This window comes from Anser brachyrhynchus, assembly GCF_964034855.1.
Source record: "Anser brachyrhynchus genome assembly, chromosome: W".
NCBI classification, from domain to species: Eukaryota; Metazoa; Chordata; class Aves; order Anseriformes; family Anatidae; genus Anser; species Anser brachyrhynchus.
In genome coordinates this window covers 1,220,669-1,243,461 of record NC_137704.1, presented here as the reverse complement: position 1 = coordinate 1,243,461, position 22,793 = coordinate 1,220,669, and the positions used below count along the sequence as shown (strand labels likewise).

General features: G+C 45.8%; 1 protein-coding gene and 1 long non-coding RNA gene across 11 annotated transcripts in view; one reads left to right on the top strand and one right to left on the bottom strand.

Annotated features, from left to right (window-relative positions):
• Positions 1-22,793, bottom strand: part of LOC308184666 (homer protein homolog 1-like) — a gene marked incomplete at its 5' end in the record, with an annotated part of 238,995 nt that overhangs the window by 14,356 nt on the left and 201,846 nt on the right. For 3 of the 7 annotated variants that reach the window (XM_080571965.1, XM_080571966.1, XM_080571964.1), the window contains one exon: positions 6,874-6,984. In XM_080571965.1, coding sequence (XP_080428091.1) covers positions 6,874-6,984 — 111 coding nt within the window. Of the gene's footprint in view, positions 1-6,873; positions 6,985-9,312; positions 13,520-14,648; positions 21,784-22,793 lie in introns of those variants that run through there. The other 4 variants (XR_013942774.1, XM_080571968.1, XM_080571970.1 and 1 more) reach the window with 4 other exon arrangements.
• LOC308184674 overlaps positions 1-22,793 on the top strand; it is a 169,368-nt gene that overhangs the window by 18,868 nt on the left and 127,707 nt on the right. The window lies entirely within an intron of this gene.

Here is a 22,793-nt window from a genome sequence, read left to right as displayed (position 1 = left end):
TTTGGGTTTTTTGACCATGGGGCGCTTTACTCGGCACCCGGCCTGGTGACCGCAGACGGGTCCCTATCTCTAAGGGGAAAACGGATCCTAGCCCAGGAGCTAGCAGGGCTCGTTGAGAGGGCTTTAAACTAGGTAAGAAGGGGGATGGGGCTGAAATTAGGCTTGTTGGAGCTGTGCCAGGGGGAACAATGGCAAAGCCGGGGAAGAAGGCAATGGCCCAACTGAAGTGCATCTACACTAATGCACGCAGCATGGGTAACAAACAAGAGGAGCTGGAAGCCATCGTGCAGCGGGAAGGCTATGACTTGGTTGCCATCACGGAAACATGGTGGGACCACTCTCATGACTGGAGTGCTGCAATGACTGGCTATAGGGTCTTCAGAAGGGACAGGCAGCACAGAAGGGGTGGTGGTGTGGCTCTCTATATTAGAGAGTGTTTAGATGTTGAGGAACTTGAGGCTGGGAATGATAAGGTTGAGTCCCTATGGGTTAGGATCAGAGGGAAGGCCAACAAGGCAAGCATCCTGGTGGGGGTCTGTTATAGACCACCGAACCAGGATGAGGAGACTGATGAGGAGTTCTACAGGCAGCTGGCAGAAGCCGCGAAATCGTCAGCGCTTGTTCTCGTGGGGGACTTCAACTTCCCAGACATATCCTGGAAGAACAACACAGCCCAGAGAAAGCAGTCTAGGAGGTTTCTGGAGAGCGTGGAAGATAGCTTCCTGTCGCAGCTGGTTAGAGAGCCTACCAGGGGAGATGCCCCGCTAGACCTTCTGCTCACAAACAGTGACGGACTGGTGGGAGATGTGGTGGTCGAGAGCTGTCTTGGGCAGAGTGACCACGAAATGGTTCAGGTCTCTATTCTTGGAGAAGTCAGGAAGGGGACCAGTAAAACCGCTGTCTTGGACTTCCGGAGGGCCGACTTTGAGCCGTTCAGGACACTGGTTGGCAGAGTCCCTTGGGTTCTGAAGGTTCTGAAGGGCAAAGGAGTCCAGGAAGGCTGGGCACTCCTCAAGAAGGAAATCTCAATGGCTCAGGAGCAGTCTGTCCCCACGTGCCCAAAGACGAACCATCGCGGAACTAGACCGGCCTGGCTGAGCAGAGAGTTGTGGCTCGAGCTTAGGAGAAAAAGGAGGGTTTATAATCTTTGGAAAAGAGGGCGGGCTACTCAAGAGGACGATAAGGATGTTGCGAGGCTGTGCAGGGACAAAATTAGAAAGGCCAAAGCTCATCTGGAGCTCAATCTGGCTACTACCGTTAAAGATAACAAAAAACGTTTTTACAAATACATCACCACAAAAAGGAGGACTAAGGAGAATCTCCATCCTTTACTGGATGCGGGGGGAAACTTAGTTACAAAAGATGAGGAAAAGGCTGAGGTGCTCAATGCTTTCTTTGCCTCAGTCTTTAGCAGCAAGACCAGTTGTCCTCTGGATACCCAGTACCCTGAGCTGGTGGAAGGGGATGGGGAGTAGGATGTGGCCCTCATAATGCACGAGGAAACGGTTGGTGACCTGCTACAGCACTTAGATGTACGCAAGTCGATGGGGCCGGATGGGATCCACCCGAGGGTACTGAGAGAACTGGCGGAGGAGCTGGCCAAGCCGATTTCCATCATTTATCGGCAGTCCTGGCTATCAGGGGAGGTCCCAGTCGACTGGCGGCTAGCAAACATGACGCCCATCTACAAGAAGGGTCAGAGGGTAGACCCGGGGAACTATAGGCCTGTTAGCTTGACCTCAGTGCCAGGGAAGCTCATGGAGCAGATTATCTTGAGTGTCATCACGCGGCACTTGCAGGGCAACCAGGCGATCAGGCCCAGTCAGCATGGGTTTATGAAAGGTAGGTCCTGCTTGACGAACCTGATCTCCTTCTATGACCAAGTGACGCGCTTGGTGGATGAGGGGAAGGCTGTGGATGTGGTCTGCCTTGATTTCAGTAAGGCTTTTGACACCGTTTCCCACAACATTCTCCTCAAGAAACTGGCTGCTCGTGGCTTGGACTGGAGTACGCTTTGTTGGGTTAAAAACTGGCTGGATGGCCGGGCCCAAAGAGTTGTGGTGAATGGAGCCAAATCCAGTTGGAGGCCGGTAACTAGTGGAGTCCCCCAGGGCTCATTGCTGGGGCCGGTCCTCTTTAATATCTTTATCGATGACCTGGATGAGGGGATCGAGTGCACCCTCAGTAAGTTTGCAGATGACACCAAGTTAGGTGCGTGTGTCGATCTGCTCGAGGGAAGGAAGGCTCTGCAGGAGGATCTGGATAGGCTGGACCGATGGGCTGAGGTCAACTGTATGAAGTTCAACAAGGCCAAGTGCCGGGTCCTGCATCTGGGGCGTAACAACCCCAAGCAGCGCTACAGGCTGGGAGATGAGTGGCTGGAAAGCTGCCCGGCAGAGAAGGACCTGGGAATACTGGTTGATAGGCAGCTGAATATGAGCCAGCAGTGTGCTCAGGTGGCTAAGAAGGCCAACAGCATCCTGGCCTGCATAAGAAGCAGTGTGGCCAGCAGGTCTAGGGAGGTGATTGTCCCCCTCTACTTGGCTCTGGTGAGGCCGCACCTCGAGTACTGTGTTCAGTTTTGGGCCCCTCGCTACAGGAAGGACATGGAGGTGCTTGAGAGAGTCCAGAGAAGGGCGACGAAGCTGGTGAGGGGTCTGGAGAACAAGTCTTACGAGGAGCAGCTGAGGGAGCTGGGGTTGTTTAGCCTGGAGAAGAGGAGGCTCAGGGGAGACCTCATCGCTCTCTATAGGTACCTTAAAGGAGGCTGTAGAGAGGTGGGGGTTGGTCTATTCTCCCACGTGCCTGGTGACAGGACGAGGGGGAATGGGCTAAAGTTGCGCCAGGGGAGGTTTAGGTTGGATGTTAGGAAGAACTTCTTTACTGAAAGGTTTGTTAGGCATTAGAATGGACTGCCCAGGGAGGTGGTTGAGTCGCCATCCCTGGAGGTCTTTAAAAGACGTTTAGATGTAGCCCTTAGTGATATGGTTTAGTGGAGGACTTGTTAGTGTTAGGACAGAGGTTGGACTAGATGATCTTGGAGGTCTCTTCCAACCTAGACGATTCTGTGATTCTGTGATAGGCCTAAGACAAGACCCAGCACAGTGCTGCAAGCTATCTTTCTCCTGCATTACCAGGGTCAGGACATAAGACTCACAAACATTCTATCAGGTGTTTAGAATTTTGTACTTGTTCAGGGGTGAAGTTCAAAACTATTGGAGAAGGCAACCATGACAGATACCTGCCTATATCCTCCCACACACCTTGCCACCTGCCACCACACTGTTTCGGGACAAATTCCTGGGTAAGATTTCTAAACAATCGACTAATCTTAGAGGGAAGAGGAAACCCGTTATTCAGAATTAGAAATAGCAATATATGGGTTACACGTGGATATTCAAAATACTCAAAAACTGTTGTAATTAGCCCACTGTGAAAGAAGGAGGAGGTACCATTCCTGATATTATTCATAAACTGACTTCCAGATGAGGAAAGGAAGGCAGTGTAATTCTCTAAAAGTGCAGAGGCTGAATGCCAGGTTAAACTCAAGGCCAGTGCTTGACAGCACAGCGAATTAAAAAAAATGAACACAGATAATAGCACATCCTTGGATCAGATATAAAGGAGAACATGACACAGATTACATGACACGTGATCAAACAGGCAAATATTAACAGGACACTGAACATGGTGACTAGCAAGTAAGTGTGTTAGTTGTAAGAGTTTTAATCAATTCTATTGTTATTTCAACCCTTCGTGCCCTGTTGGGCGCCAAAAAAGACTGGTGGTTTTACCTTGCTAGGCAGCTGAACTCCACTACAACTGCTCTCTCACTCCCCCTCCTTAGAAGAGGAGGGGAAGAAGAAAAGGAAAGAAACAACTCATGGGTTGAGATAAAGATAATTTAATTAAAGAAAAAATAATTATTAAGGAAAAATTATTATTAATTGAACAATTTAACTAAAGAGAAAAAAGGGAAAGGGGAAAAGGGAAAAAAAAAACAACAAGCAAAGGCTGTGTGGAAGTGCAGAGGAAAGAAATTACTCTCTACTTCCCACAAATGAGCGATGCTTGACCACGTCCTTGAAGCAGGGCCTCAATGCACATAGCCGGTGTTCGGGAGGACAGACGTTTTCACAAGAGCCCACCCCTCTCCCCTTCTTCCTTTTTCCACCTTTTATTGCTGAGTGTGACATCATATGGTATGGAATATCCCTTTGGTTGGTTTAGGTCAGCTGCCCTGGTGATGTTCCTTTCTCACTTTTTGCCCACCCCCTATGAGAGTTAGAGAGAGTCCTGATGCTGTGCCAGCACTGCTCAGCAGCAGACACAACACTGGTGTGATACCACTGCTGTTGTAGCTACGAGTGGAGAGCACAGCACTGTATGGGCTGCTGCAGGGAAAGTTAACATCCCAGCCAGACCCAGTACACAGGATCACCTAGAGCGCGCGGCACAGTGTTGCATCCAGGTGGGTTTTGAATATCTCCAGAGAAGGAGACTCCACAACCTCTCTGGGAAACATGTTCCAGTTGTCTGTCACCCTCACAGTAAAATATGTTTTCTCATATTCAGATGGAACTTCCTGTGTTTCAATTTGTGCCCCTTGTCTTTTGCCCTGTTCCTGGGCACCGCTGAAAAGAGTCTGTCTCCATCGTCTTGACACCCTCTCCTCAGATATTTATATATAAATATCTATATATATCTATATATATAAACATAAATATAAATATCTATAAAATATAAATATTATATATATATATATATATATAATATATATATATATATATGCCAGTCTTCTCTTCTCCAGGCTAAACAGGCCCAGCACTCTCAGCCTCTCCTCATATGATAGATGCTCCAGTCCCTTAATCATCTTCGTAGCCCTCTGCTGGACTCACTCCAGCAGTTCTAAGTCCCTTTTGTACTGGGGAGCCCAGAACAGGACACAGTACTCCAGGCGAGGCCTCACCAGGGCTGAGTAGAGGAGGAGGATCACCTCCCTCGAACTGCCGGCAACACTCTTCCTAATGCACCCCAGAATACTGTTAGCCTTCTTGGCCACAAGGGCACATTGCTGGCTCATGGTTAACCTGCTGTCTACCAGGACTCCCAGGTCCTTCTCTCTGCAAAGCTGCTTTCCAGCAGGTCAGCCCCCAGCCTGTACTGGTGCATGGGGTTATTCTTCACTAGGTGCAGGACCTTGCACTTGCCCTTGTTGATCTTCATGAAGATCCTCACCGCCCAACTTTCCAGCCTGTCCAGATCCCTCTGAATGGCAGCACAGCCCTCTAGGGTATCAGCCACTCCTCCCAGTTCTGTGTCATCAGCAAACTTGCTGAGGGTGCACTCTAGTCCATCATCCAGGTCACTGATGAATAAGTTGAACAACACTGGACCCAGTACTGACCCCTGGGGGACACCGCTAGCTAAAGGCCTCCAAGTAGACTAAGCACAACCCTCTGAGCTCTGCCATCCAGTCAGTTCTCAGTCCACCTCATTGTCCACTCATCTATCCCACAGTTCCTGAGGTTGCCTATGAGGATGTTATGGGAGACAGTGTCAAAAGCCTTGCTGAAGTCAAGGTAGACCATGTCCACTGCTCTCCCCTCATCTACCCGGCCAGTCATCTCATCATAGAAGGATATCAGATTGGTTAATCATGATTTCCCCATGGTGAATTGATGCTGACTATTCCTGATCACCTTCTTATCCGCCACATGCTTGGAGATGACCTCCAGGATTAGCTGTTCCATCACCTTTCCATGGATGGAGGTGAGGCTGACTGGCCTGTAGTTGCCTGGGTCCTCCTTCTTGCCCTTTTTGAAGACTGGAGTGACACTGGCTTTCTTCCAGTTCTCAGGCACCTCTCCTGTTCTCTACAACCTTTCAAAGATGATGGAGGGTAGCCTAGCAGTAACATCGGCCAGCTCCATCAGCACTTGTGGTTGCATCCCATTGGGGATGCACCATGGATTTGTGGGTGTGAAGTTTGTCTAAGATATCTCTAACCCGATCCTCCTTGATCAAGGGAAAGTAAATTATTATTATTATCTAACTACTGTGTCTATCCTTCATCCTTCTCCAAAACACCCAGCAGCAGCCCTGCTGGAGGCAAGACACTGCAGGACACACTGCCCCTCCAAACACGCACAACAGTGCCCGCTGTGTCTTTCATGGAGGACTTAAGGGATCTGGTCTTAAACAGGGCAAGCAATCCTTCATACACAACACCTTTCAACTCATTCCTCATCCATAAAGAGGTGATTCTTCATTCTGTGGCACAAATATGCTTTTTTCTAGGACACATGCCAGTACAGGTGTTACACCAGTTCCTTGTATTTTCCTGCTGCTGGTCCAGTCCAAGGCAGATGTCATAATAAATATCAAGTTACAGACTGGGATTTTGGCATGCATTAAAGGAAGGACTGATCTGAGGGATCCTAAAAGTCAGTTATATTAACACAGTCTGAGAAACAGATTGGCCTGAAAAAAAAAAGGCATTGATCTATTTCTTGCTCCAAACCCTACTGTCCAGAAAAAGGAAAGTGTTTACAACTGCTTTTCTTCTTAGTTGGAGTGCATCAGTGTGACGACTGCTCTGTAGCAACCACGTGTCTCAATGCAGGCTTACTTTTGCAGAGAGATGCTCAGTAAAAGCAAAGAATCTGTTCTTCACATACCCAGCACTATATTGGACTGATGCAAGTATATACAAGGAAAAATATCAATCATTTCAAAGAAGCTGAAAAATGGATTTTACTTTTTAGCATCTGTAGGAAATACCACAGTATGTACCAGCCATAACAAGATTAATATTGAAATGCCTTTAGAAATGATGCAACAGAAAAGCCAAGAATAAATGTTAGCAAATACCTCTTCTTTTTTCTTCAATGTAGATTCGAATTCCTGTATTGTCTGGTTTAATTCTGTTTTATGTGTGTGGACTACATTGGCTTGACTGCTTACACATTCTAGCTCAGTTACCTGTTGAAATTAGAAGCAACACATACAGAATTAATTGCAACAATTTCAAGGCACTGTTACTTTTTTGCATAAATAGCTGCATTTGAAATATACCCTTAGTTCTGTGTGACTTATGTTGATTAAAACGTTGAAGGTGTTCTTATGAAGTCAGTACAAAATCCCTTAACATATTGTTTTGCATAAAATTGTTGCCATGATGTCTAATGGTTACTGTAATATCTTGGAAACAATACATTTAAAATGTTGCAGGCTGAAAAGAACACTAATTAAAAATTATACTTAATAAGCTGAATTACCATTTCAGAAACAGTAATGTCTAGATGATTAAACACAGATATAACCTCTCCATCTGACACTGTTTAATGCTTCACCATCTTAATCAACTAAGCCACAATGCTCACCTACTTCCTTTTAGCAAGTCAATTAACATTTCACAGCCTCAGTTTCTGACTCGGCATCAACTCTACTGCCAACTTCTTACTGCTAGTTTCAAATCTTACCTCTCAAAGCCAACAGATAATAGCACAATTTGTATTCATTTGTACAGTTCCTCTTTATTAGAAGGCAGCAAACACTCTCCACGTGCACTTGGATAAGATAAGATACATGGCAATGGTATGCCTTTTTATTTTTATTATTTTTTTAATTGAAGAGATGTTAATATACTGTCATTCACAAACAAATGGTCATGTAAAAAAGCTTATACACCAAAGAAATAGAATCCATGCATCTACACAGAGTCTACAACATGAGTCTACGCAGAAAAGTCTTTGTTCATGTACCTCTCAAATTACAGATCAAAATATTTGAGAACTCTTACACTGTATGTCTATGTGGACATCTGCACTAAAATATTTTTGATTAATAACAAACTGTTAAAATATTTAAAAATACTTTAATTTCTTTTTCCGCAGAAGATATGTGCCTATCATTCTTAGTATATAGTCTTCAACAGAGATGCATCATCTACCTAGAGAAATTAACAACTCTGGCCCCCAAACTCCTCAAGCATATTTCTGCGCTACCCAATTCTCCAGTGAAAACTGTTAGGTCTCCATTTCACTTCCTTAGAGAAATAGCCCCCGAGGGAATGTATTCTCCAGGACAATTTTCTTTCTTAGATAAAAGAACATCACAAGGAATCAAGGTTGGTGCCCTCTACCATCAACGTAGTCTAGCCAGTGAAGCCACTGTGATGCCAGTAATTTCAGACTCTGAACTATTTGTAAGCTCAAAAGGTAGATTACTGAGTGCAGGGAGAAGTCAAGCAAATGCCAAGATGAAATACAAGAAAATTGAAACAAAATTCCAATCAGCTTTTCCTTTCTGAGTCACAGGGCATGAACTACCCCTGTTTAACAGCCATGACTAGTTGTCCTAGTTTCAGTTAGGACAGAGTTAATTTTCCTCCTAGTAGCTGGTAGGGTGCTATGTTTTGGATTAGGATGAGAAGAGCGCTGATGACATGCTGATGTTTTAATTCTTGCAGAGCAGTGTTTACACCAGGCCAAGGACTTTTCAGCTTCTCGCTCTGTCCTGCCAGCGAGCAGGCTAGGGGTGCAGCAGGAGCTGGGAGGGGACAGACCCAGGACAGCTGACCCAAACTGGCCAAAGGGGTATTCCATACCATCTGACGTCATGCTGAACAATATATAGGGGTGGCTGGCCGGGGTGGGGGGGCCGGCTGCTCGGGGATAGGCTGGGCATCGGTCAGCGGGTGGTAAGCAATTGCATTGTGCATCACTTGTTTCGTACACATTATTATTAGTAATACTATTATTATTATTATTGTTATTATTATATTCCTGTCTTAATAAACTGTCTTTATCTCAACTCACCGGCTTCACTTTCCCGTTTCTCTCCCCCATCCCAGAGAGGGAGGGGGGAGGGTGAGCGAACAGCTGTGTGGTGTTTAGCTGCCGGCTGGGTTAAACCACAACACTAGTCTAGTTTGTTCTACTGGAAATCTGTCATTAGACATTTTTGTATATCAGGCTTACAAATGGAAAGACACTGAAATTACAGCAATTCTTGGGAGGGATAAGAGGAATTAGGGAAAAGGAGAATGTCAACACCAAGAACTATTCTGTTTGATGGAATTGCCTAGAAAGGAATATCTGTGCTTGTGGCAGAAAAGAAGTAATTGCAGTTTGTTCAGTTTTATATATCATTGAGCATTATGATTGCAATCTTAGATCATTTTCTCAATTTGCTAAAATTACACAGAAATATATCTATTTATATATTTTTTTTGTGACTACTACCAATTGTAACTGTTACAGTATTCACCACTGTAATTACACAAACAAGCAGAATTGTGACATAACCACTTGGATAAACCTGTCTAAACAGTGTCTGAATTAACATCTATATACAGCAGGAATCATAAAGTCAAAGAATAATTTTGGCTGGAAGGAAACTCTGGTGGTCATCTGGTCCAGGTCCCCTGCTCAAAATAGAGTCCATTTTGAAGCCACATTTGATTGCTTAGGGTCTTGCCCAGTCAAGAATCCTTCACCTTCCAGCAAAGCTGCCACACGTGTATGCATGTTCGTGTATTTCTGCCCTGGGCACAACACAAATTCTGCCACTGTTGAGCTCTAGTTCAATCCTAAATTTTGCTGGAACTGTCAACGTCATCCACCTTCACCCTTTCCAAAGTTTAACCTGTTAAACATTTCCAGGTTTTTCTGCTGAACTATCTTGAGTTAGAGGCAGAAGCCTCTGTGAATCCAGGGTCAAACCCTCTCCTACCTGTTGTAAAAGAGTGGAACATTATATGGTAACCTCCAAAAAGGGAAATCTTTCTTTAAGATTAGTAATAGAGATTAATAATGGCAATGACAGGGTTGAATGTTTATGGGTAAGAATCAAGGGGAAGGCCAATGAGGCAGATGTCCTGGTGGGCATCTGTTAAATACCACCTAACAAGGCCAAAGAGGCAGACAAAATATTCTACAAACAGCTGGGAGAAGTCTCGCAATCACTAGCCCTTGTTCTCATGGAGGACTACAACTTACCAGATGTCTGCTGGAAATACAACACAGCAGAGAGGAAACAGTCTAGGAGGTTTCGAGAGCGTGTGGAAGACAACTTCCTGACAGCTGGTGAATGAGCCAACTAGGGACCGTGCCCTGCTGGACCTTTTGCTCGTAAATAGAGAAGGACTTGTAGGTGATGTGAAGGTTGGAGGCAATCTTGGGTTGTGGTGGTTTTACTCGGGTGGGCAGCAGACCTCCACCTCAGCTGCTTTCTCACTCCCCCTCCTCAAAGGGAAAGGGGGAGAAAATATGATGCAAAGGGCTCAGGGGTTGAGATAAGGACGAGGAGATCGCTCGACAATTATCATGACGGGCAAAACAGACTCAGAGTAGAGACATAGTAAGATTTCTTGCCTAATACAAACAAGCTAGAGAAGCGAGAAACAAAGGAAAGAAACCAAAAACGCCTTCCCCCCATCCACCCTCTTCTACCTCGTCCCCCCAAGCGGTGCAGGGGGACAGGGGAATAGGGGTTGCAGTCAGTCTATAGCGCTTCGTCTCTGCCACTCCTTCTCGGTCACTCTCTTCCCCTGCTCCAACGTGGGGTCCCTCCCACCGGATGCAGTCCTTGCTGAACTGATCCGGCGTGGGCTTCCCACAGGCAGCAGCTCTTCAAGAACTGCTCCAGATATGGGTCCGTACCACGGGGTCCATCCCTCAGGAGCAAACTGCTCCAACCTGGGTCCCCCACGGGCAGAAGCTCCTGCCAGGTCACCTGCTCCTGCATGGTCTCCTCTCCACGGGCTACAGGTCCGGCCCGGAATCTGCTCCGGCAGGGGTCCTCCACAGGCCACAGTCTCCGTCAGTGCAGGTCCACCTGCTCCACCGTGGTCTCCTCCACGGGCTGCAGGGTGGAACCCTGCTCCACCGTGGTACTCCATGGGCTGCAGGGGGACAGCCTGGTTCACCATGGTCCTCACCACAGGCCGCAGGGGACTTCTGCTCTGGCGCCTGGAGCACCTCTCCCCCTCCTTCTTCACTGAAGGGCAAAGGAGTCCAGGAAGTCTGGACACTCGTCAAGAAAGAAATCCTAAAGGCACAGGAGCAGGCTGTCTCCACATGCCGAAAGATGAGCTGACACCAGAGAAGACTGGCTGTGGCTAGAGCTCAGGAAGAAAAAGAGGGTTTATGACCTGTGGAAGAAGGGGCGGGCCACTCAGGAGGACTACAAAGATGTAATGAGGCTGTGCAAGGACAAAATTAGAAGGGCCAAAGCCCGACTGGAGCTCAATCTGGCTATTGCTGTTAAAGACAAGAAAAAAATGCTTTTTTATAAATAAATAAATAAGAAAAGGAGGAATGATGAGAATCTCCATCCTTTATGGGATATGGGGAGAAACAGTGACAAGAGATGAGGAAAAGGCTGAAGTGCTTAATGCCGCCTTTGCCTCAGTCTTTAGCAGCAAGACCAGTTGTTCTCCACGTACTCAGACCCCTGAGATGGTAGATAGGGATGGGGAGCAGAATGAAGCCATCGTAACCCACAAGGAAATGGTTAGCGACCTGCTACACCACTTAGATATATGCAAGTCTATGGGGGTCAGATGGGATCCACCTGAGGGTACTGAGGGAGTTGGGGGAAGTGCTCAGCAAGCCCCTTTCCATCATTTATCAGCAGTCCTGGCTATCAGGGGAGGTCCCTGTAAACTGTGATACACACAAAAATTTATTTCAGAAAAATTTTATAACAATTATAGAATAAAAAATGTTGGGTTTAAAATAATTTAAAACACCTTAAAAAGCAAACAATGAATATCGCATGAGCCAAAAGACCCATTTTATCACAGTGAATGAGAATAATGGAAAATAGAAGGGTACAATATAATGTAAAATCAAAGGATGTTTATAAATTAAACATGACAAAGTTCAACCTGTGAAAAAAACTGCCATAAGAAGTCAACTAATAAATAGTATTAGCAGAAAAAATATTACTTTATTTATTAAAAAAGGAACCTATTTATGTAAACAAGGCCTTTTATAACACTATTTATATAAAGAGGGAACTAAAGATAGAAATAATAAGCTAAAGTTTACTAAACAATATGTATTACTTCCCCCCACCACCACACTTGACAAAGAAATCTGATGTGGCTTGCAGATAGATGACTCCGGCACCAAAATCTGTGTATATACCTGAAGTACATAAGGAGTGAATACTGCAATTACATTATATACAGACCACATAATATATTATTAAATTGAACTAAACTTAGCAGCTAGTGTTGGAAGTACAGTTCTTCATTTTAGAAGCTGGCCTATTTTGTACAATTTTTGATCGTATAAGTGAGTGTACTCTTCTAATGCATACATATTCACATTCTTCTTTTCCAGTGGGCAAGATGCTGTGACAGCCAATTTTTGCATGGAAAACAACAGCTACATGGCAAATGAACATGAAAACTTTGTTCCTCCTTGAAATCAGCTTGTCCACAAGTATTTCTAAAAATCCAATCTATTCACCTTTCCTCAACAAATTTTGTTCTGGATAGATTTTTTTTTTCTTCTGAAATGGCAACAGATGAGAGTTGCAGCACAGCAAATTCCAATTAGATATTAGAATCATAGAATCATTAAGGTTGGAAAAGACCTTCAAGATCATCTGGTCCAACCATCACCCTACTACCAATGTCATCTACTAAACCATGTCTCTAAGCACCACATCCAACCTTTCCTTAAACACCCCCAGGGACGGTGACTCCACCACCTCCCTGGGCAACCCCTTCCAATGCCTTTCTGCACCTCGAGTACTGTGTTCAGTTTTGGGCCCCTGAAAGACATCAAGGCCCTGGAACATGTACAGAGAAGGGCTACAAAGCTGGTGAAGGGCCTGGAACACAAGTCTTATGAGGAGCTGCTGAGGGAACTGGGGTTGTTTAGTCTGGAGAAGAGGAGGCTGAGGGGGAGACCTTATTGCTCTCTACAACTACCTGAAAGAAAGTTGTGGGGAGCTGGGGGTCGGCCTCTTCTCACAGATAACTAGTGATAAGACAAGAAGGAATGGCCTCAAATTGCACCAAGGGAGGTTTAGGTTGGAAATTAGGAGACATTTCTCAGAAAGAGTAGTCAGGCATTGGAAGGGTTTGCTCAGGGAGGTGGTGGAGTCACCGTCCCTGGGGGTGTTTAAGGAGAAGTTGGATGTGGTGCTTAGAGACATGGTTTAGTGGCTGATATTGGTGGTAGGGGGATGTTTGGCCCAGATGATCTTGGAGGTCTTTTCCAGCCTTAATGATTCTATGATTCTAAATTCTGTCCGAATGTACAGGGATGGGATCAGGAAAGCCAAGGCAGTGACAGAACTAAACTTGGTGAGGGATGCAAAAAATAACAAGAAGGTGTTCTACAGGGTAAGAAATAAAGTTGTGCTTTAGCAGTGTAAAATTCCACTAACCTTAAATATTCAAAACTGATTGTGCAGGCATGACAGTGGCATAGCAGTAGGGAAAATGTTAAGCAGATAAGGGGAAGGTCCCGCTGTCCCAAAATAAGGAGGATAGCTAAAAAAAACAAGACGAGCAGTGCAAAATCAGTCAAAACAAAAAGTCATGGGTCCTCTAGTCACGAGAGAAGAAGGAAAAAAGGAAACAGAAATTAACAGTTGGTCAAATAAAAATGTACATATATGGTATGGTAATGAGAGTCAAGTAGTTTATGAACCTGTAGTACTCAGCCAATGAGGAAAGAGGGGAGGAATCAAGTGTCGGGTAATAGGAAATATAAGGTTATAATATACGTTTGCTTTGCGCTCCTGCTTGCAGGATGCCCGCCACTGCAATCGCAAATAAAAACGCTACTTCACTGAGATCCTCGCCTGAGCCTGTGTTGTTGATTACAGATTGTTTCTCACAACAGGTACACTGGCCACAAAAGAAAGGCTAAGGAGAGTGTATTGCATCTGACAAATGAAGATGGAGAACTGGTAACAACAGATTTGGGGCCGGATGGGATCCACCCGAGGGTACTGAGAGAACTGGCGGAGGAGCTGGCCAAGCCGATTTCCATCATTTATCGGCAGTCCTGGCTATCAGGGGAGGTCCCAGTCGACTGGCGGCTAGCAAACATGACGTCCATCTACAAGAAGGGTCAGAGGGTAGACCCGGGGAACTATAGGCCTGTTAGCTTGACCTCAGTGCCAGGGAAGCTCATGGAGCAGATTATCTTGAGTGTCATCACGCGGCACTTGCAGGGCAACCAGGCGATCAGGCCCAGTCAGCATGGGTTTATGAAAGGTAGGTCCTGCTTGACGAACCTGATCTCCTTCTATGACCAAGTGACGCGCTTGGTGTATGAGGGGAAGGCTGTGGATGTGGTCTGCCTTGATTTCAGTAAGGCTTTTGACACCGTTTCCCACAACATTCTCCTCAAGAAACTGGCTGCTCGTGGCTTGGACTGGAGTACGCTTTGTTGGGTTAAAAACTGGCTGGATGGCCGGGCCCAAAGAGTTGTGGTGAATGGAGCCAAATCCAGTTGGAGGCCGGTAACTAGTGGAGTCCCCCAGGGCTCATTGCTGGGGCCGGTCCTCTTTAATATCTTTATCGATGACCTGGATGAGGGGATCGAGTGCACCCTCAGTAAGTTTGCAGATGACACCAAGTTAGGTGCGTGTGTCGATCTGCTCGAGGGAAGGAAGGCTCTGCAGGAGGATCTGGATAGGCTGGACCGATGGGCTGAGGTCAACTGCATGAAGTTCAACAAGGCCAAGTGCCGGGTCCTGCATCTGGGGCGCAACAACCCCAAGCAGCGCTACAGGCTGGGAGATGAGTGGCTGGAAAGCTGCCTGGCAGAGAAGGACCTGGGAATACTGGTTGATAGGCAGCTGAATATGAGCCAGCAGTGTGCTCAGGTGGCTAAGAAGGCCAACAGCATCCTGGCCTGCATAAGAAGCAGTGTGGCCAGCAGGTCTAGGGAGGTGATTGTCCCCCTCTACTTGGCTCTGGTGAGGCCGCACCTCGAGTACTGTGTTCAGTTTTGGGCCCCTCGCTACAGGAAGGACATGGAGGTGCTTGAGAGAGTCCAGAGAAGGGCGACGAAGCTGGTGAGGGGTCTGGAGAACAAGTCTTACGAGGAGCAGCTGAGGGAGCTGGGGTTGTTTAGCCTGGAGAAGAGGAGGCTCAGGGGAGACCTCATCGCTCTCTATAGGTACCTTAAAGGAGGCTGTAGCAAGGTAGGGGTTGGTCTATTCTCCCACGTGCCTGGTGACAGGACGAGGGGGAATGGGCTAAAGTTGCGCCAGGGGAGGTTTAGGTTGGATGTTAGGAAGAACTTCTTTACTGAAAGGGTTGTTAGGCATTAGAATGGACTGCCCAGGGAGGTGGTTGAGTCGCCATCCCTGGAGGTCTTTAAAAGACGTTTAGATGTAGCCCTTAGTGATATGGTTTAGTGGAGGACTTGTTAGTGTTAGGACAGAGGTTGGACTAGGTGATCTTGGAGGTCTCTTCCAACCTAGATGATTCTGTGATTCTGAGATGTGGAGAAGGCAGAAGTACTTAGCAACTTCTTTGCCTCGGTCTTCACTAGTGGTCAGACTTCCCACATCACTCGAGTGCCTGAATCTCTAGGTGGGGCTGGGGGAACAGAGTCCCTCCCACTGTAAGAGCAAGTTTTGGACCTCCTGATGCAACTTAACAACTACAAGTCTATGGGCCCTGATGACATGCACTGCAGGGTTCCGAGGGAATTGGCTGATGTAGTCACCAAGACACTCTCCAACATATTTGAAAAATCCTGGCAGTCAGGCAAAATCCCTGGTGACTGGAAAAATTGAAACATCACTCCCATTTTTAAAAAGGAAGACACAGGGATCCACAGAACAGTTAGCCTCACCTTTGTGCCTGGGAATATCACGGAACGGATACTCCTGGAGGCAACATTAAAGCACATGCAGGACAAGGTGGTGATTCGGGACAACCAGCATGGCTTCACCAAGGGCAAATTCTGCCTGACCAATCTTGTGGCCTTCTATGATGGAGTGACTGCACCAGTTGACAAGGGAAGACTGACCAATGTCATCTACCTGGACTTCTGTAAGGCTTTTGATATGGTCCCACATGACATCCCGATCTCCAAATTGGAGAGATGTGGATTTGACGGGTAGATCATTCAGTGGATAAGGAGTTGACTTGAAGGTTGCACTCAGAGAGTGGTGGTCAAGGTCTCTATGCCCAGGTGGAGGCCGGTGATGAGTGGTGTACCTCGGGGGTCTGTCCTGGGACAGGTACTGTCTAATATCTTCATCAGTGACATGGACAGTGGGATAGAGTGCACCCTCAGCAAATTTGCAGATGACACCAAGCTGAGTGGTGCAGTTGATACAAGAGAAGGAAGGGATGCCAGCCAAAGGGACCTGGACAAGCTTGAGAAGTGGGTCCACATGATCCGCATGAGGTTCAACAAGCCCAAGTGCAAGGTGCTGCACCTGGGCTAGGGCAATCCCAGGCATGAGTACAGACTGGAAGAAGAACTCACTGCGAGCAGCCCTGCAGAGAAGGACCTGGGGGTTCTGGTGGATGAAAGGCTCGACATGAGCCAGCAGTGCGTGCTTGCAGCCCAGAAGGCCAGCTGCATCCTGGGCTGCATCAAAAGAGGAGTGGCCAGCAGGTCAAGGGAGGTGATTGTCCCCCTCTACTCTGCCCTTGTGAGGCTCCACTTGGAGTACTGCATCCAGGTCTGGAGCCCCCAGCACAAGAAGGATGTTGATCTGTTAGAACAGGTCCAGAGGAGGACCACAAAGATGATTGAAGGGCTGGAGCACCTCTCCTATGAAGAAAGGCTGAGAGAGCTGGGGCTGTTCAGCCTAAAGAAGAGAAGGTTCTGAGGTGACTTTATTGTGACCTTTCAGTACTTAAAGGGGTCTTATATAAAGAATGGAGAAGGACTCTTTACTAGGGTAGATAATGATAGGACAATGGGGAATGGTCTTAAACTAACAGAGGATATATTTAGATTAGACATTAGGAAATTCTTCACTGTAAGTGTAGTGAGGCACTGGAACAGGTTGCTCAGAGAAGTTATGGATGCTCCATCCCTGGAGGTGTTCAAGACCAGGTTGCATGGGGCCTTGGCCAACCTGATCTAATGTGTGGCAACCCAAGCCATTCTATGATTCAATGATTCAATGATTCTATGACTCTATGATTCTATGATCCTTTTCCTCTGCACAACTTTCCAGCCACTCTGTCCCAAGCTTATAGCGTTACATGGGGTTGTTCTGACCAAAGTGCAGGACCCAGCACAGAAGAAAACTGTGGGAGACCACGTCAAAGGCTTTGATGAAGTTTAGGTAGACTACGTCAACAGCCTTTCCCTCATCCACCAGGCGGGTCACCCGGTCATAGAAGGAGATGAGGCTGGTCAGGCAGGACTTGCCTTTCATGAACCCATGCTGGCTGGGCCTGATCCCCTGGTTGTCCCGCATATGCTGCGTGATTGCATTCAAGATGACCTGTTCCATCACCTTTTCTGGCTGACAGACCTGTAGTTCCCCGGATCCTCCTTACGACCCTTCTTATAGATGCGCGTCACATCAGCAAGTCTCCAGTCATCCGGGACCTCTCTGGTTGACCATGACCGCTGATAGATGGTGGAAAGCAGCTCAGCAATCACATCCACCAACTCCCTCAGTACCCTCGGGTGGATCCCATCTGGCCCCATGGACTTGTGACAGTCCAGGTGGAGCAGCAGGTCTCTAACTGTTTCCACTTGAATCGTGGGGGATTTCTTCTGCTCCCCGTCCCAGACTTCCAGGTCAGGAGGCTGAGTACCCCAAGGATAACTGGTCTGACTAGTAAAGACAGATGTACAGAAGGCATTGAGAACCTCAGCCTTTTCCTTATCCTCAGTAGTCATGTTCCCCCTTGCGCCCAGTAAAGGATGGAGATTCACCATGGCTCTCCTCTTGCCATTAATATATTTATAAAAGCATTTTTCATTATCCTTAACCATAGTGGCCAGGTTGAGGTCGTGCTGGGCTTTGGCCTTCCTGACTTTTTCTCTGCATATGCTGTCAACTTCCTTGTATCCCCTCTGAGTTGCATGTCCCCTCTTCCACTGGACATAAACTCTATTTTCCTCCCAGAGACTCAGCAAAAGTTCCCTGTTCAGCCATGCTATGAACATGGCATGGAAGCATGGAAGGAGGATGGCTGAAAAAACTTTTGTGTGGATTAGGATTCTCACTGTGAGGATGGCTTGCTTCCTTACTGCAATTTACATTGACAGTAAGCATTGTAATTATTATGTTTTGTATATTATTTGCTTGTATCAAATCTATGCTAACCTGGGTGTTGATTTGTCAAGTGCTCATGGTGTCTGGATGGACTGAAATAGAGGTGCATCCAGGTGGAGAGGAAAAAAAAATCAAACAAAAGGGATACCCCCAGGATCGACTTTATACGAACATGATTTGGATCTGGAATTGAGTGACTATAGTCATGGGTTGGATAATGTGGAGGAGAGTCAGACTTGTTAGTGTCAGTGATAAGCACCAGTCTTGGGCAAAGGGGAATTGAGCAGCTTGTTCTTGTTTATCTCATACAAACTTTGTGGATGGAGGTCTGCAAACTTGGTGAGAGGATGCTCAAGGAGCCAGTCCTGTGTTGGCAGGATGGCCCTGTTTTGGCAGCAGAACAGAATCTTGAGGGCCACGGTGCCCAAGTGAAACCTTTTGCTCCATTATGTATAAAATGATTGTTAAAGTTCACAGCCCTGAATATGATAATGACCCTAAAGAAGTACATGGTAAACATTTATGACTGTAGTATTCAACACTTCACCCAAATCACGCGAAACATCACCCCAGGGAGGGGATAGATAAGGTTAGGACATAAAAGACTGTTAGGAGTCAGTGTTAAAAAAAAAAAAAAAGTTAAAAGAAGTTATTGTTAGGAAAAAAAAGTTAGAGTTAGGAAAAAAGAAGAGCTGGGGGCAAAAAAAGAAGAAGAAATAAACGTGGAAGAGGCAGTTGACTGACTGTTCCTTCTCCTCCACCGAGAGGGATGTCTTCTTGGTAAGCTCTGCACCTTCAGCTGTTGGTGAGGAATACCCAGGATAGCCTTTTGCTAGCACTATTATCATATATTAGTGCTACTGCAGTAAATATACTTATCAACAGTAATTCCGAATCTGTTGCCTTACTAAATACATTCAACTTTGTGAAACTGTCTCAGTGAAAGTCCTTGGCAGGGCTCTGAAACAGACAAACATTGGACTACAAATATTGTCAACTTTCTGAGACTGTCTCAGTGAATGCTCTTAGCAAGGCTATTGAAACAGGTAAATGTTGGACTACAACTATTTTCCAATGAAGCATTGTACTTTTGATGAGGTATCCTATAGTAATTCTGCCTTGGTTTGGGCTAGGATAGAGTTAATTTTCCTCCTGGTAGCTGGTAGGGTGCTGTCTTTGGGATTTAGGATGAGAATAATGCTGATAATACATTGATGTTTTAGTTGTTGCAGAGTAGTGCTTACACTAAGCCAAGGACTTTTCAGCTTCTCATGCTGCCCTGCCAGTGGACAGGCTGGGGGTGCATCAGGAGCTGGGAGGGGACCGAACCAGGACAGGTGACCCAAACTGGCCAAATGGATATTCCATACCATATGAAGTCATGCTGAACCATTAACATGAGGTGGCTGGCTGGTGTGGGGAGGACTGCTCCTCAGGGACAGGCTGGGCATTGGTCAGCGGGTGGTGAGCAATTGCATTGTGCATCACTTGCTTTGTACAATCTATTATTATCATTATCATTATTATTATTTCCCTCCCTTTTCTGTCCTATTAGCTGTCTTTATCTGAACCCATGAGCTTTTACCTTTTTTTCTTTTCCAGTTGTCTCCCCCATCCCACTGGGAGGGGGGTGGTGGAGCAAAAGTGTGTGTAGTGCTTAGCTGCCTGTCAAGTTAAACCACAACACATGCCCAGAGAGCCATAGATAGGCACAGAGTATTCCTATATTTTGTGTTAGATTTCAGCAAGCCATGAGGTCACAGATTACAGGAAGACTTAATACAAGAATGTAAAAGTGATCATAAGAGTGCAGTGTAGATGATCTCATGTTATAAGATTTTGTGTTCCCTCAGAAATACAAAATAATTGCAGGGAATTTGCTTGGCAAAGGTTATGAAAAATAATTAGCTATTAATGAATGTAGCTACAAAGACTTAGTTACTACTTTTGTTAACTCTAGTATCAGGTGCATGCAAAGTGTCATGCAAAATTTTTTTCCTATATTCATTAATTGCATTTGCTAATAACAGATTTTAAACAGGATAAGAGTAAGAGTGAGAAAAACATCAAGAAAAAGAGATCTACAGCAAAGCCTTGGTCATCTTGTCTGGTTGGATTACCCCACAACAGGCAGGCAAATAATTCAGTTGCTGTTGTTCTGTGATAGTTTTCTTTTCTTTGTTGTATCAGAACTGTACTGCCTCAGCTTTGAAACAGAAGTTCTTAGTACATTTTATTATAAAGAATGCTACCTCATTATGTCTGTATTTTAGTAATGAGTTCTTCACTGTGAAGTATTTGGTGGTCAAATCCACCTGAACTTCTGCACTATAGTAATAATAAGGTTATAATTTAAATAATTTTATAAACAATGACTACTATCATTCATTCACAAACCTGGAGCACAAGTTAGAACTTCCATCCTTCCAAAGGAGAAAATTAAATGAAAAAGTAAAATGAAAATCTCTCCCTATAAAAACACATGAGACAAGTTTGTGCATGACTGGAAAAATTTTCAAGCAAAGCAGATTTTTGTCAGCAACCGTCAATTTCTTGAAATGAAAAGCACTTTAAAAAAAGCACCAGTTTAATTACACTTGATGCATTCCATCCAGCCAGCTATTACACAGGCAGTTAGAACGCATAAGAAATTGTCATTCTTCTCTATAAACTCATGTGGCTGTGTTGTGGTTTAACCCGGACAGCAGCTCAGCACCACACAGCCATTCGCTCACCCTCCCCACTCCCTCTCTGTGGGATGGGGGGAGAGAATCAGGAAAAAAAGTGAAAGCTTATGGCTTGAGATAAAGACAGTTTATTAGGACAGAAAAGAAAGGAAAATAACAATAATAATAATAATAGTACTACTAATAATAATGTGTATGAAACAAGTGATGCACAATGCAATTGCTCACCACCCGCTGACCAATGCCCAGCCTATCCCCGAGCAGCTGGTCCCCCCATCTTGGCCAGCCACCCCATATTAATTGTTCAGCATGACGTCAGATGGTATGGAATACCCCTTTGGCCAGTTTGGGTCACCTGTCCTGGTTTGGTCCCCTCCCAGCTCCTGATGCACCCCCAGCCTGTCCACTGGCAGGGCAGCATGAGAAACTGAAAAGTCCTTGTCTTAGTGTAAGCACTGCTCTGCAACAATTAAAACATCAGCATGTTATCAACATGATTCTCATCCTAAATCCCAAACACAGCACCCTACCAGCTACCAGGAGGAAAATTAACCCTATCCTACCCTAAACCTGAATAATATCCTTGCCTTATTCCATACCATTTAAGTCATGCTCAGGTTCCATACATTCCAAAACATTAAGCACCACCATTCATATATGTATATAAAATGTCCACTGAGTTTGTTTAGTCCATGACTTCAGGCTCCATCTGTCACAGTAGTCTTTCAGGGCAGAAGAGATGGTGTGTGATGTTGAATCATAGCACGCTGAAGCCCGTTCTCGGTCCATCACATCTCTGTGCTTGTCCATTTCTATCAAAATTCTTTCGTCATTATCTGTGTGGCTGTTACTGTAATACCATTAATAGGACATTGACATATAGTAATCATGGTAGTGATGACATACAGTATTATATAATAATTAACATACTACAATTCAACTCATGGGCTATTCTCACCCAGTATTAAATCCTCTTGAGGTACACACCGGACCTCCCCATTCTTTTGCATTACCCACCAAGTGCACCCAGGTCCCTGAGCAAAAGCAAACCCACGAATGGGTTTGCCTTTTCCTGAGGCAGGAGTAGCCCAGACTGTCTTCCCCAGCATGTTTCTTACGTGCACTACAGGAACTTTATCCCCTTCTACAGTGCGTAACAGGTTTGATTGGGCAGGTCCAGCTCGGTTGGCAGATCCCCTAGTATTGACTAACCAGGTGGCCTTTGCCAAATGCGTATCCCAATTTTTGAATGTCCCAGCACCCATTGCTTTCAGTGTAGTCTTCAACAGTCCATTGTATCATTCAACTTTTCCAGAGGCTGGTGCATGATAGGGGATGTGATACACCCACTCAATACCATGTTCTTTGGCCCAAGTGTCTATAAGGTTGTTTCGGAAATGAGTCCCGTTGTCTGACTCAATTCTTCTGGGGTGCCATGTCGCCATAGGACTTGCTTTTCAAGGCCCAGGATAGTGTTCCGGGCGGTGGCATGGGGCACAGGATATGTTTCCAGCCATCCGGTGGTTGCTTCCACCATTGTAAGTACGTGGCGCTTGCTGTTGCGGGTTTGAGGGAGTGTGATGTAATCAGTCTTCCAGGCCTCCCCATATTGATATTTCAGCCATCGTCCTCCATACCAAAGAGGTTTTGACCGTTTGGCTTGCTTGATTGCAGCACGTTTCACAATCATGAATAACCTGTGCTATAGTGTCCATGGTCAGGTCCACCCCTCGATCACGAGCCCATCTGTATGTTGCATCTCTACCTTGATGGCCTGAGGTGTCATGGGCCCATCGGGCTATAAATAATTCACCCTTCTGTTGTCAGTCCAGGTCCACCTGAGCCACTTCAATCTTAGCA